Source organism: Sus scrofa, chromosome 6, assembly GCF_054392235.1.
Source record: "Sus scrofa isolate SSC_HxYL_T2T_F1_AM1 chromosome 6, Sscrofa_HxYL_maternal_Yorkshire_Landrace_v2.0, whole genome shotgun sequence".
NCBI classification, from domain to species: Eukaryota; Metazoa; Chordata; class Mammalia; order Artiodactyla; family Suidae; genus Sus; species Sus scrofa.
In genome coordinates, this window is record NC_139388.1 from 50,566,108 (window position 1) to 50,580,804 (window position 14,697).

Sequence of the window (14,697 nt, forward strand, 5' to 3'; positions counted from 1 at the left end):
AATCTGACTAGGAACCATGAGGCTGTGGGTTCAATCCCTGGCCTTGCTCAGTGGGTTAAGGATCTGGTGTTGTCATGAGCTGTGGTGTACGTCACAGACGCGGCTTGGATCTGGCATTGTGGTGGCTGTGGTGTAGGCTGGCAGCTGTAGCTCTGATTAGACCCCTAGCCTGGGAACATCCATATGCACAGGGCAGCCCTGAAAAGACAAAGACAAAAAAAAAAAAAAAAAAAGATACTACTGAACTCAATACATAAGAGCACACAAAGGAGGAGTTCCTGTTGTGGCTCAGCAGGTTAAGGACCCAACATAGTATCTATCAGAATGTGGGTTCGATCCCTGGCCTTCCTCAGTGGGTTAAAGATCCAGCATTGCCACAAGCTGTGGTGTGGGTCGTAGATTCAGCTAGAATCCCACACTGCTGTGGCTGTGGCATAGATGGGCAGCTGCAGCTCCGATTTGACCCCTAGCCTGGGAACTTCCATATTCCCCAGGGGCGGCTGTAAAGATCACCCAAAGGAGGTACTGAGTAACAACAGTCTCTAGAAACCACACAACAAACTGTACAGGCTCCCCTTCCTTCTGGCCAGTCAGCCCTCATGAGTATTTTGAGCTGCAGATGTCACCAACTGACAATTAAGGAAACTGAAGCCTGTGGCAAAAAGATACGACCACTAGGTAACGACATCTCCTTAGGTTTCGGACATTGCACTTGCCTGACACCATCAACCAGTATATTAGTTTCCTAAGGCCGCCACAGCAAAGTACCACAAACTGGATGGTTTGATATGCCAGGAATGTATCTGAATGGAATCTCAATGGAACCTATGGGATAAGGTCAGATAAGGATCCAGGGAAGGGACACAGGACACAAAAAATACAAATTGTAAAAGATAAAATGTCGATTTCATTAAAATTAAGAAATGTTCATCAAAGATATAGAGAGTGAAAAGATAAGCCAGAGACTTTGAAAGGGTTTTTGTAATACATTATGGACTTGTATTATAAATATAAAAGAATTCTCCTACAAATCAATAAGAAAAAGTGACAACCCACCCCAAAATAGGCAAAAGGCTTGAATAGCCATTTTACAAAAAGTATATTTAAATGCCTAACAAATGGCATAGGAAAAGATGCCAAAAAATAGTACATCTCAAAGAAACGCAAATTAAAACTACAGGGTAATTCTACCATATCCCCAGTAAAATAGTTAAAATCAAAGGGACTCACCAGAACAATTACTAGTGAAGATGTGGACCAAATAGAAATCTCAAACATTGCTACTGAGAATGCAAAATAGCATAGCCACTTTGCAAAACTGGCAGCATGTGATAGGCAGGATAATGTCCCCCATAGATGTTCATAGCCTGGATACATTAGGGTTCTCCAGAAAAATAGGACATATATATTGTCAACCTAAAATTCTAAATCCAGAAAGTGTCATCCAAATATTAAGATAAAATGCTTATTCTTATCAACAAAAGCTGAGATAATTTATTAGCAAAATACATGTACCACTAAATGCTAAAGGGAATTTTTGATGTAGAAGAAGTTATGTCACATGGATCAACATTTTTTTCAAAGAATATTTGGACTTTGTGTAAATTGTAGAAATATTCTTCAGCCTTTTCTGGAGTGAACAATCATCTAGATTCAACTGACTACACTTGTGATTTTAAATTACTGATTTATGATGTTGCACAAATATTCATGGTTGGAAGTACCAGTTTTGTTTTACTTTGTTTAAAGTTATGCAAGAGTCATAGAATTAAATGTCAGGCTTTCATGTTTAAATATTCTATGAGGAGCTCTTTAAAGAGAATTGGGAATTCTAAAATTTGCCTATAAAAAGGGTCAAGTAATTTCTTTAGAAATGGCTAGCTGTTTTGTCCAGTTTTTATTGGATTTCTGTGCTCATCTCTCTTGACTCAATTCTGGAGATTTGTTTTTGGAGAATAAGCATTTTACTTTCTTCAAAATTATTAGCAAAAAGGGTATATAAGTTGCCCCCCAAATCTCTAATTTGTAGCAATGTCAATTTCTCAGTCACAATGCTTATCCTCTTTTTCTGACCAGAATATCCACATTGTTTGGTTCAAGAAACACCATTTGTGCTATTCATCCATTCAGATGTTTCACTTATTTCAGTTATTTTCACCTTCCTTTTTACAAATACATCCCATTGTCTTTAGATAATTGTGGGACTTTTTTTTAGTTTCTCAAAACTATATACTCATTTAAAATTTTTCTAGTACATCCACGAATGTAGAGCTGTAAATTTTCTGTGCAGTTTTGTCAGGCACCATTTTCTATGTAGAATACACACTATAATTTACTCCTAGTGAAACTAATTTGTGTTGGTTTCACCCTTAATCAAAAGGTAATTCAGATGAGAACTGGATTGGTATTTAGATATTTTGGCTTCCCCATGTGCTTTCCTATGTTAGATAATGTGTTTTATAATATTACTGTTTTTGTCTTCTTCTCATTATTCTGTGATAGTTGTGGTCTCAACCACTCCAGACATATTTATGTACATTTTCACTCCAGAATGTTATGATTCAGCACAAAGACTGAGTTCTGTAGGAAAGCTTTACCACATTTTAACACCTTTGTTTAACTTTGGTTTTAAGTTTCTTTCCAACATGAACTGTCATATTATTGCATATATATATCATGGGTCAAACACCATTCTATAAATAGATGAAGATAGTGGTTGTTCACATTTACTGAACAATTCCGCAGTGACACGCATCAGTTCATTAACTTCTGTAATCCTCATTACACTCGCATGACAGTTACTATTAGTCTCCTCCATTTTGCTATACTTGGAGTATACTACTTAATTGAAAGCAGGAGTTCTTGTTGTGGCTCAGCGGACAATGAATCTGACTGGCATCCATGAGGACACAGGTTCAATCCCTAGCCTTGCTCAGTGGGTTAAGGATCCAGCATTGGGAGTTACTGTTGTGGAGCATCAGAAACAAATCTGACTAGGAACCATGAGGTTGTGGGTTCAATCCTTGGCCTCGCTCAGCGGAGTTAAGGATCCGGCATTGCCGTGAGCTGTGATGAAGGTTGCAGACATAGCTCGGATCTGGCGTTGCTGTGGCTGTGGCACAGGCTGGAGGCTATAGCTTTGATTAGATCCCTAGCTTGGGAAACACCATATGCCGTGGGTGCGGCCCTGAAAAGACAAAAGACAAAAGGAAAAAAAAAAAAAAGACTTGGGGAAATGTATGTAGATTTGAGCCCAAACAAAGAAGCTTAGAGGTACTGATTAAGAAACTGATTAAATTCAGTACTACATTGCTGTGGCTATGGCGTAGGCCAGCAGCTATAGCTCCGATTCAACCCCTAGGCTGGGAATCTCCATATGCCTCAGGTGCCACCCTAAAGAGCAAAAAAAAAAAAAAGATTGAAAGCAGTACTATGTTCTTACAAAGTATAAACAGTATATATATAATATAAACACACACACATACATATATATATATTTATATATGTGTGTGCAATTGCATTTTAAAAGGCTCTTGAATGAAACTGCCAATAGTGGCAAATTTAGGAAAGAAACTAGAGTAAGGGAAATAGTCAAAGGGAGTTTAGCTTATCTGTAATGTTTAAAAAAATTTAAAGTATAAGGTACTCATGGGTGATGATCAGAAATACAAAATAAAGCAGACGAGTACATAAAATGCGGAAGCGGTATTGAAAGGAGCACTGTTTATAAAGGCAAAATTTAGAAGGTAAATATATTTTATCAACAGATTAGCAAAATAATAATAGAGCCACTCAGATAAACACGAACTCCATTCAAGTAAAAATGATGATATAATTTTTACTGACTTGGAAGACTGTTTATGACATATTCTGTCATAGAAAAGGTAATTTATAAAATATGACATTTACTTTGAAATTTTTCTAAATATTAATTTTCACCATTTGAGAGTGATTATTGTAATGGGTGATAGGTTTAAAAATTTCTTTTGTATTCCTCTAAAAAAATCACAATAAAATATTAAGATTAAAAGGGAACTCTCTTTAAAAAAAAAGGGGTGGTCTTATTTGTATTAAGATATATAAAAAGTAAAAATAACACAAAAAGGTACAGGTACAATTACAGATATATATGTATATACATATACATATGCACACATATACATATGGAATGATACTTACATTGTTGTCCTGAAACTTAAGCTTATATAAACAAGCATATATCACCAAACTATAGGAAAAGAAACTAGAGAGGATAAGTAGTTATGGGTGCAGAATCTTGGAGAAAAAGAAAGAAACTCAGAACTATAATGCACAACAAAAACTTAATACTGATTAGAAAATAATTTTATGATCAGTAAAGAGGCACAGGACAAAAACACCTTAGAATTAAATTAGCAAATATGAAATAAAACCCCAGGGTTATTCCTTAATAAACTGTCTGATGTTTAAGGTTGATCTACAAGAAAAGTTTTCATTTTCCTCATTCACATTTATAAATTCTGACATTAAGGAGTGAATGGTTGATGAAGATTTTCTGACATACACTATATTCTTAGACAATCAGGTTGTGAAATGCAAACAAAAGCCTCTTTTTTTTTTTTTTTTTTTTTTTTTTTTTTTTTTTTTTATGGCCACATCTGTGGCCTATGGAGGTTCCCAGGCTAGAGGTAGAGGCCTACACCAGAGCCACAGCAACAAGGGATCCGAGCTGCGTTTGTGATCTACACCACAGCTCATGGCAATGCCGGATCTTTAACCCACTGAAGGAGGTCAGGGTTCAAACCCACATCCTTATGGATACTAGTCCAAAATATAAAAGCCTCTTCAAATTAATCACGGGATATTTTATTAGCATGAAGTCCTGTCTCAAATTAGGCAAAATCCATAGTGGAATGCCTTTTCCCACAGATACTGTTCAGAGTTTCTTACTGGCATGACCTTTTTGATGCTGATTAAGATTTGAACTACGTACAAAAACCTTCCCGCATTCATGGCATTCATAGAGTTTCTCACCCTTATGAATTCTCTGATGTTGAGAAAGGTCTGCAGAAAGATGAAAGGCCTTTCTACATTCCTTACATTCAAAGGGTTTCTCACCAGTATGAATTCTCTTATGTCGGACAATGGCTGAGCTACTACTAAAAGTTTTCCCACATTCCTTACATTTATAGGGTTTCTCACCCATGTGAGTTCCACAATGTTGGCTAAGGCCTGAAGAGTAATAAAAAGCCTTTCCGCATTCTTTACACACATATGGTTTCTCACCGGTGTGAATTCTCTGATGTTCTATAAGTTTTGAACTGCTGCAAAAGGCCTTTTCACAATCCTTACAGACATAGGGTTTTTCACCAGTATGAACTCGCTGATGTCGATTGAGGGCTGAACTACTCCTAAATGTCTTAGCACATTTTTCACATTCATAGGGTTTCTCACCAGTATGAATTCTATGATGTATAAAAAAATATGATGCACTCTTAAAAGCCTTGCCACATTCCTTACATTCATAGGGTTTTTCACCTGTATGGATTCTCTGATGTCTTTTAAGATCAGAGGAATAATAAAAAGCTTTGCCACACTCTTTACATAGATAAGGTTTCTCGCCAGTGTGAATCCTCTGATGTTCTGTAAGTATGGAACTGCTACGAAACGCCTTTCCACATTCCTTACACACAAATGGTTTCTCACCAGTGTGAATTTTCTGATGCAGAATAATGGCTGACTTACTACTAAAGGCTTTTCCGCATAACTTGCATTGATAGGACTTCTCACATGTGTGAATCTTCTGATGGGATTTAAATATTGAACTAGTACTAAAGGCTTTTCCACATTCTTGACACTCATATATTTTCTTCTTACTATCAATGCCCTGACTTTGTACACAGTCTAAGGCCCTATCATATTCCTTATGTTCAGAGGATTCACCAGGAAGCATGATCTGATGCTGAGTGTGTTCTAAACCTCGACTAGTGGCCTTTCCATATTCCTTAGATTTACTGAATTTCTTGCGGGTATCAATTTTCTGCTGTGCAGTTAGTTGCAAATCAGGCACAAACGATTTCTCATTGTCCTTGTATTCACAGGCTTTCTCATCAATATAAGTTTTTTTATATGGAGTAAGAAGAGATGTGTGCTGACTGAACGTGTGTATATTTGCATTGCTGAAAATAACTTGATTAAATTTTTTTTCATGAGATCTTTGTTTTTGCTCAGTCTTTCTTTTCCATTCCCAATCATCTCTATAATAAGAACTGTCAAGTCCATGTTTTGTAAGATGTCCCAATGAAAACCACTGACATGATTCTATTCCATAAATGTCCTTCTTCGAAGAGAATTCCTTAGTTTCACACCTAGATCCACAGTCTGAAAGAAAGCATAAAAGAAAATATTCATTTTTTTTCTGGAAGAACTGAAACATTTATGGTATAAACAGGGGAATTAAACTGAATTTAATGTATATGAATGTGAATGACATATAGTGATCAAATATACTGGTAGAATGTGATAAAGGGATATCATTTTTATTAGATCCCACATATAAGTGATATCATATGATATTTGTCTTTTTCTGTCTTACTTCACTTGGTAGGATAATCTCTAGGTCTGTCCAAAATGGCATTATTTTGTTCTTTTTTACACCTGAGTAATATTCCGTTGTACATGTGTGCATCTTCTTTGTCCATTCCCCTGCTGAAGGACATATAGGTTGCTCCCATATCTTGGCTAATTGTAAACAGTGCTGCAATGTACAATGGGGTGTATGTATCTTTTCAAATTACAGTTTTCTCCAAATAGAACGCCTACAAGTGGGACTGTTCGATCACATGGTAATTCTATTTTTAGTTTTTTGAGGAACCTCCATACTGTTCTCCATAGTGCTTGCATGAATTAATATCCCACCAACAGTGTAGACGGGTTCCCTTTATTCTACAACCTCTCTAGCATTTATTATCTGTAGATTTTTTGATGATGACCATTCTGACTGGTATGAGATGGTACCTCATTATAGTTCAGCTCTGCATTTCTCTAATAATTAATGATGTCTAAGCATCTTTTAATGTGCTTTTTGGCCATCTGTCTGTCTTCTTGGAGAAATGTCTTTTTAGATCTTCTTACCATTTGTTGATTGCAAACAACCCAATTTTATATTTTAAAAATTTAGGTATACATTTGCTTATATATAATTTATATTTGTATTTGTATACATATATATTTGTATATACATGTATTTTATTTGTATATATTTGTATATATGTATTTATATTTATATATAAATATATTTGTATTTGTGTATCTATATTTATATCTATTTATATTTGGCTTATTTATATATATACTTGCTTTTATATATATTTATATAAAGGCGAAAAGAAGAGAGTGACTTAGGGCTTTCCATTCATTACACTCATAGGATTTTTCACCATTATGAATTCTCTGATGACAAATAAAGACTGTACCACCATTAACTTCTCTAATGCAACCCTTACATTTAAAGGGTTTCTCACTTGAATGAATATCCTGATACAGAAAAAAAAAAATGTGAGGCATTAGTAAAGGCTTTCTCACTTTCCTTAAATTTATTAGATTTTGCTCTGGTAAAAATTACCTAATGCTGTATAAAGTCTGAGCCACAATTCAAAGACTTTCGACATCCCTCACATTCATAGGATTTCATACTGCTATGTACTGTACTACATAAAATATGTTTTGAAGTCCTACTAAAGGCCTTCTTATATTCTCTATAGGCATAAAAATTTTTGCCAGTATGACTTCCTTTTTTTTTGGTGGGGGGTGGGGGGTTAGGGCTGCACTTGTGGCATATGGAAGTCCCTGGCCTCGGGGGTGAACTGGAGCTGCATCTGCCAGCCTATACCACAGTCACAGCAATGCCAGATCTGAGCGACTTACACCGCAGCTCACAATAATGCTGGATCCTCAACCCATTGAGCAGGGCCAGGGATTGAACCCACAACCTCATGGATACTAGTCAGGTTCATTATTGCTAAGCCACAATGGAAGCACCTAGTATGACTTTCTCGATTTGTAGCAAGTTGTGAGTTTTATTCACAGGCATATATTTATGTTTTCTGCATTCATAAGATTTATCTTTAGTATTAAATGTTTTATGTAGAGAAAGATGTATGCTGAAAGAAAGTGAGCGTGTCTTCAGAGGTACATGACACTTAGAGATGTCTTTCCTGAGATCTCTGCTTAAGTCCATGCTTTGTAAATCCTTCCATTGTAACCCTTTGGAATGAATCTATTTCAGAATTTTCGAACCCTGGCCTCATTCAGTGGGTTAGGGGTCCGGTGTTGCCATGAGCTGTGGTGTAGTTCGCAGATGTGGCTTGAATCCAGCATTGCTGTGGCTGTGGCGTAGGCCGGCAGCTATAGCTCTGATTTGACCCCTAGCCTGGGGACCTCCATATGCCACAGGTGTGGGCCTAAAAAGACAAAAAAAAATTTTTTTTTCTGTATCCCCTGGATATAAATTTCTTAATAGGTCATATATTTTATAATCTCTGTATCTCCCAGAAAAATATCCTCCACAACATACAAAATATAAGGGAGTGTTGATTGAAGGAATGAATATGTAAATAAAGTAATGAATAAAAACTGAACAGGAGTTCCCATTGCGGCTTGGTGGAAATGAATCTGACTAATATCTATGAGGACGCAGGTTTGATCCATGGCCCTGCTCAGTGTGTTAAGGATCTGGCATTGCTATGAGCTGTGGTGTAGGTCGAAGACACAGCTTGGATCTGGCATTGCTGTGGTTGGCATAGGCCAGGGGCTACAGCTCCAATTTGAACCCTAGCCTGGGAATCTCCATATGCTTTAGGTGTGGGCCTAAAAAGACAAAAAAAAAAAAAAAAAAAAAAAGAACATATTAAATGCCAAACTGTTCAAGAACGTGACACATATGTAAACTGAAAGGTAAAACAAACTGAACCTGTAAGAAGGGATAAGATGGAGTTCCCACTATGGTTCAGTAGGTTAAGAACCCAACCCAAGACAACAGTGTCTGCGAGGATGTGGGTTTGATCCCCAGCCTTGCTCAGTGCGTTAAGGATCTGGCATTGCTGTAAGTGGCTTAGATCTGGTGTTACTGGGGCTGTGGCATAGGACTCCAGCAGTAGCTCCAATTTGAACCCTAGCCCAAGAACCTCCATGTGGTCTTAAAAAGAAAAAAAAAAAAAAGGAATACGATCCCAAATAAAGGCAGATGTTTGTCCTCAGAATCACCTGCTAAGAACAGGAAGAAAGTAACACAGAAAAGAAAAGAAGAGTTGTGTGTATTTGAAAGCTCATGGTGAGGTTTACTTTTTTCTTACGGTTGTGGACTTTGAGGGGAGATTTCTCAAAATAGCTCAAAGATATGGCCAACTCATTGAGCAGCTGAGTTACATCCTGCATTCCTCTCCCTTTGCATGATCATCAATCACTTACCTTGGTTCAGGCCCCTTGTCATTTCACTGTCAAAAACACCCCAAGGCTCCTTGCCTTGCTCCAATAAAGAGATCACATCTGGCTTGGGAATGGAAAGTCCTACTAACAAGAGAAGAAAGAAAATTTTTATGTTGTAGATGTCAGCACTCAATTCTTGTCCTGTGATCAGCAAATAAAAGAGGATATCACTACTGCAAGGGCCACAAAAAGCAGAGAAGATGGAGCTTTGGCCTTATGTCTCATGAAGCTATTCTGCCATTTCGTTAGGAATAGAGAGAAAAAATGAAAATATATATGAAGGGAGCTGAAAAATTCTTCCTGTGGGAAATCACATAAGCCAGAGGGCAAACTATAACTTTTTGGCGATAGGTAGGCTTACCGACTGAGACCAGGTTGCTGTAATTCTCCAACATTACGCATCTGTACAAATTCCTTTGAGTCAAGTCCAGGCATTCCCACTCCTCAAGAGAGAAGTTGACGCACACATCCTTGAATATCACAGATTCCTGAAACAAAAATTTGTGTAATGAAAAAAAAAACGATTTCAAGATGGAAGGAGAGAAGAAAAAGACAAAAGTAGACAAAGAAGGAGTTCCCGTCGTGGTTCAGTGGTTAACGAATCTGACTAGGAACCATGAGGTTGTGGGTTCAATCCCTGGTCTTGCTCAATGGGTTGAGGATCCGGCGTTGCCATGAGCTGTGGTGTAGGTCGCCGATGCAGCTCGGATCTGGTGTTGCTGTGGCTCTGGCGTAGACCAGCGGCCACAGCTCCGATTAGACCCCGAGCCTGGGAACCTCCATATGCCACAGGAGCAGCCCTAGAAATGGCAAAAAGACAAAAAAAAAAAAAAGATGAAGAATAGGAGAGTTTTGTTTGTAGACATAGAAATGGAGAGCAAATAGGTTGGGGTCAATGCCTGTGATGTGAATGAACAAGAGTTAGTGTTAAACTAATTCTTGTAGACAAAAACTCCTGTGCATAATGAAGACTCTAAAATCCATTCTGATTGTAAAATATATTATATTAAATTAAGAGTAATATCCCAGTTAAAAAGCTAAGTGGTACATAGTATATTCTCAATAAAGAGGAGTATCCTCCTGCTCCCCCATTTTCCCTGAAAACTCAAGTTATAAATAATTGGTAGACCCTTGGCAGGGTATCAAAGGATAAAATTTTAGAATAATTAGAATATAGAGAAGATCCTAACACGTTCAACAATCAGAAAACAAGTCACATGAAGGAACTCAGAAACAGAAACACAATGGCCTGCTCAAAAGTACCCTGAAATGAAAAAGGAAAAACCAAAAAATGTGACAAATTTTTTAATACTAGAGAGAAATGAATCCTTGACTAGAATGACTTAACCGGCCAAAATTTATACTCATGTGAAGGGTGCATGTGACATTTCTAGATGACCAAAGTCTCAAATATATATCTTCTATGCAGCCTTTTTCTTCCTTTTGTTATTAATGTTTTTTATTCTTTTATTTAAAACAGATTTTTCAGAGTTCCCGTCGTGGTGCAGTGGAAGTGAATCCAACTAGGAACCATGAGGTTGCACGTTCAATCCCTGGCCTTGCTCAGTGGGTTAAGGATCCAGTGTTGCCAAAAGCTGCAGTGCAGATCGCAGATGTGGCTCAGATTTGGTGTTGCTGTGGCTGTGGTGTAGGCTGGCAGCAATAGCTCTGATTCGACCCGTAGCCTGGGAACCTCCATATCCTGCAGGTGTGGCCCTAAAAAAGACAAAAAACAAACAAACAGATTTTTTTCAGCTTTAATGAGAAATTCACAAATTGTACATATTTAAAGTATACCGGAGTTCCTGCCGTGGCTCAGTGGAAACGAATCTGACTAGTATCCATAAAGACGAAGGACCAATCCCTGGCCTCGCTCAGTGTGATAAGGATCTGGCGTTACCCTGAGTTGTGATGTAGGTCACAGCCTCAGCTTGTATCTGGTGTTGTTGTGGCTGTGGTGTAGGCCAGCGGCTACAACTCTGATTTGAACCCTAGCCTGGCAATCTCCATATGCCGTGGCTGCGGCCCTCAAAAAAGACAAATAAAGTATACAGTGACGATTTGACACACATATACTTTGTGAAGTGATGACCACAATCAGGTTGATTAACGTAGCCATGGCCTCAAACAGTGACCTTTTTCAGGGGAATGAGAAGTGAGAAACCTTAAGATCTACTCTCTTAGGAGTTCCCGTTGTGGCACAGAAGAAACGAATCTGACTAGGAACCATGAGGTTGTGGGTTTGATCCCTGGCCTCACTCAGTGGGTTACGGATCCTGAGTTGCCGCGAGCTGTGGTGTAGGTCACAGATGAGGCTCAGATCTGGCGTTGCTATGGCTGTGATGTAGGCCGGCCGCTACAGCTCGGATTGGACCCCTCGCCTGGGAACCTCTATATGCCGCAAGTGCGTCCTTAAAAAGAACCCCCCCCCCCCAAAAAAAACTACTCTCTTAGAAAAATTTCAAGTTTCTAAACAGCGTAATTGACTATAGTCACCATGATGTACCTTAGATTCTCAGGTTTATTCATCTTATGGCCGAAGGCTTGTACCCTTTGACCAGCACATCTCCATCTCTTCCAGCCTCCAGCCCTTAGCAACTACCATTCTATTTTGGTTCTATGAGTTGGACTTTTTCAAAAAATATATACACATAAATGGAACCATAGTATTTGTCTTTGGCTAATTTCACTTAGTATAAAGTTCTCTAGATACATTCAGGTTGTTGCAAATGCACAATATCCTTCTTTCTCCCGGCTGAATTCCATTATATGTAGATCTACCCACACACTGATAGAAGAAAAAAAAAAAATCAATATAGCAAAAAGGCAAGAGAAAGTCCCAGTGAATGATGGCTGTCTCACCTACATTTTGTCTGCTCATCCATCAATAGACACTTAGGTTGATTCCATATCTTACTGTGAATAATGCTGCAATGAATATGAACATGGGAATGCAGAAAACTCTTCCAGATAAACTGATTTTGTTTCCTTTGGATGTATACCCAGAAATGGGCCTGCTGGACCATATAGTACTTCTATTTTTTATTTTCTGAGGAATCTCTGTATTGTAGTCCATAACAGTTGTACCAATTTACATTGCAACTAACAGTGTACAAAGATTTCCTTTTCTCCACATCCTCACCAATACTTCTCTGTCGTCTTTTTGATAAAAGCCATTCTAGCAGCTGTGAGGTGATATCTCAATGTGGTTTTGATTTGCATTTCTTTAATGATTAGTGATACTGAGAACTTTCATGTATCGGGGGCTATTAGTATATCTTCTTTGGAAAAATGTCTAGTCAAGTCCTTTCCCCATTTTTAAATGAGGTTTCCTTGTATATTTTTGCTATTGATTTGTATAAATTCTTATATATTTTGGATATTAAGACAGTCGATTCACCCTACCAAGATGGTGATTATGGTCAACATAATTAATAGCAAATTTCTACATCTCTGCCAAAATGAGAAATGAAAATGGAAGTTCTTATTAATATTTCTCATAATATTGATACTTATTTTTATAATATCATAAGGATCAGTAACTCTGCCTACCTCTTATTGGAGTTCCTGGTCTATGAAAACTTTTAAAAATTGTAGCCATTTTTTTTCTTACTAAAGTTTTTTTTTTTTTTTTCTTCTCTCCCACCTGCCCCCCACAACCAGGCTGTGTCTGCAGTATGCAGAAGTTCCCGGGCCAGGGATTGAGCCCACAGCAGTGGCAATGCTGGATCCTTAGGGTGCTGAGCCACCAGGAAACTCCTTTTCTCATTTAAAAAAAAAAAAAAGCTATTGAAGTATCACTGATTTACAATATTGTGTTAATTTCTGCTGTACAGCAAAGTGATTCAGTTATCCATGCACACATACCCATTCCCACATAGGTTATCACATACTATTGACTAGATTTACCCGTATTATATACAGCAGATCCCTGTTGACCATCCACTCCATATGCAGCAGTGTGCACATGTCAATCCCAGGCTCCCAGTCCATCCCTTCCCTGCACCTTTCCCCTTCGTATCATTATTTCTGATTGCACATACAAGTGATATCATGATATTTTTCTTTTCTGTCTGACTTATTTCACTTAGTATAATTTCTAGTTCCATCCATGTTGCTGCCAATGGTATTATTTCATTCTTTTTTATGGCTGAGTAACATTCCATTGTATATATCTATCACGTCTTTATCCATTCATCTGTTGACAGACATTTAGGTTGCATCCATGTCTTGGCTATTGTAAACAGTACTGCGATGAACATTGGAATGCACATGTATTTTTGAATTATGGTTTCCTCTGGGTATATACCCAGGAGTGGAATTTCTGGATCATATGGTAATTCTATTTTTAGTTTTCTGAGGAACCTCCATATTGTTTTCCATAGTGGTTGCACCACAATTTATATTCCCACAACAGTGTAGGAGGGAACCCTAGGGTTCCTCTGAACCCTATCCAGCATTTATTGTTTGTAGACTTTTCAGTGATGGCCATTCTGATTGGTATGAGATGATACTTCATGAGATTAATGTTAAGCGATAATTTGAAAAAATATGTGATAGTTTATCATTTGAATGGTATGCAAAAGTCATACTTATTAATCTTTTCTATAAGGGACTCCTGGTTTTGCATTACTAAAAAAACATTCCTTTCTTCTGAAGAAACATTCACCAAGACAGACCACATTCTGGGACCTAAGATACATATTAAGCAAATTTAAAAGACTAAAATCACACATTGTCTAATCTCAAACAACAATGTAATTAAACTAGAAATCAATAATAGAAAAATCCCAAAATATGTGGAGATTTAACAACACGATTCTAAATAATACATTGGTCAAGGAAGAAATCTCAAGAAAAATTTTAGAATGTTTTTAAATAAAAGGAAATGAAAATATAACTTGCCATTTTGTGGTATGCAGTAAAAGCAGTCCTTAGAGGGAAGTTTATGGCAACGAATGCATACATTCAAAAAGAGGGAAAATGTAAAATCAATAGTCTACGCTTCTACCTAAGAAGCTAGAAAAAGAGCAAGTAAATCCAAAGTAAGCAGAAGAAAATAAATAGTAAGAACTAGACCAGAAATCAATGAAATTGAACGCAGGAACTCAATAGACAAAATCAGCAAAACTGAAAGCTGGTTCTTTGAAAAGATCAATAAGATACATAAGCTTCTAGCCAGGCTAACTAGGAAAAAAATGGGAAGATGTAAATTAGTAATATAAGAAATAA

The 14,697-nt window shown here is 37.4% G+C and overlaps 1 protein-coding gene across 3 annotated transcripts in view; it reads right to left on the bottom strand.

Moving 5' to 3' along the window:
- Nucleotides 1-889: 889 nt before the first annotated feature.
- Nucleotides 890-14,697, bottom strand: part of LOC146402352 (uncharacterized) — a 54,117-nt gene continuing 40,309 nt past the window's right edge. For 2 of the 3 annotated variants that reach the window (XM_084960705.1, XM_084960703.1), the window contains 3 exons: nt 9,827-9,953; nt 9,448-9,549; nt 890-6,360 (listed from right to left, as the gene is read on the bottom strand). In XM_084960705.1, the coding sequence (XP_084816831.1) occupies nt 4,916-6,360; nt 9,448-9,549; nt 9,827-9,860 (1,581 nt within the window). In that variant the 5' untranslated portion in view covers nt 9,861-9,953 and the 3' untranslated portion in view covers nt 890-4,915. The remainder of the gene's footprint in view (nt 6,361-9,447; nt 9,550-9,826; nt 9,954-14,697) is intronic. The other variant, XM_084960704.1, reaches the window with a different exon arrangement.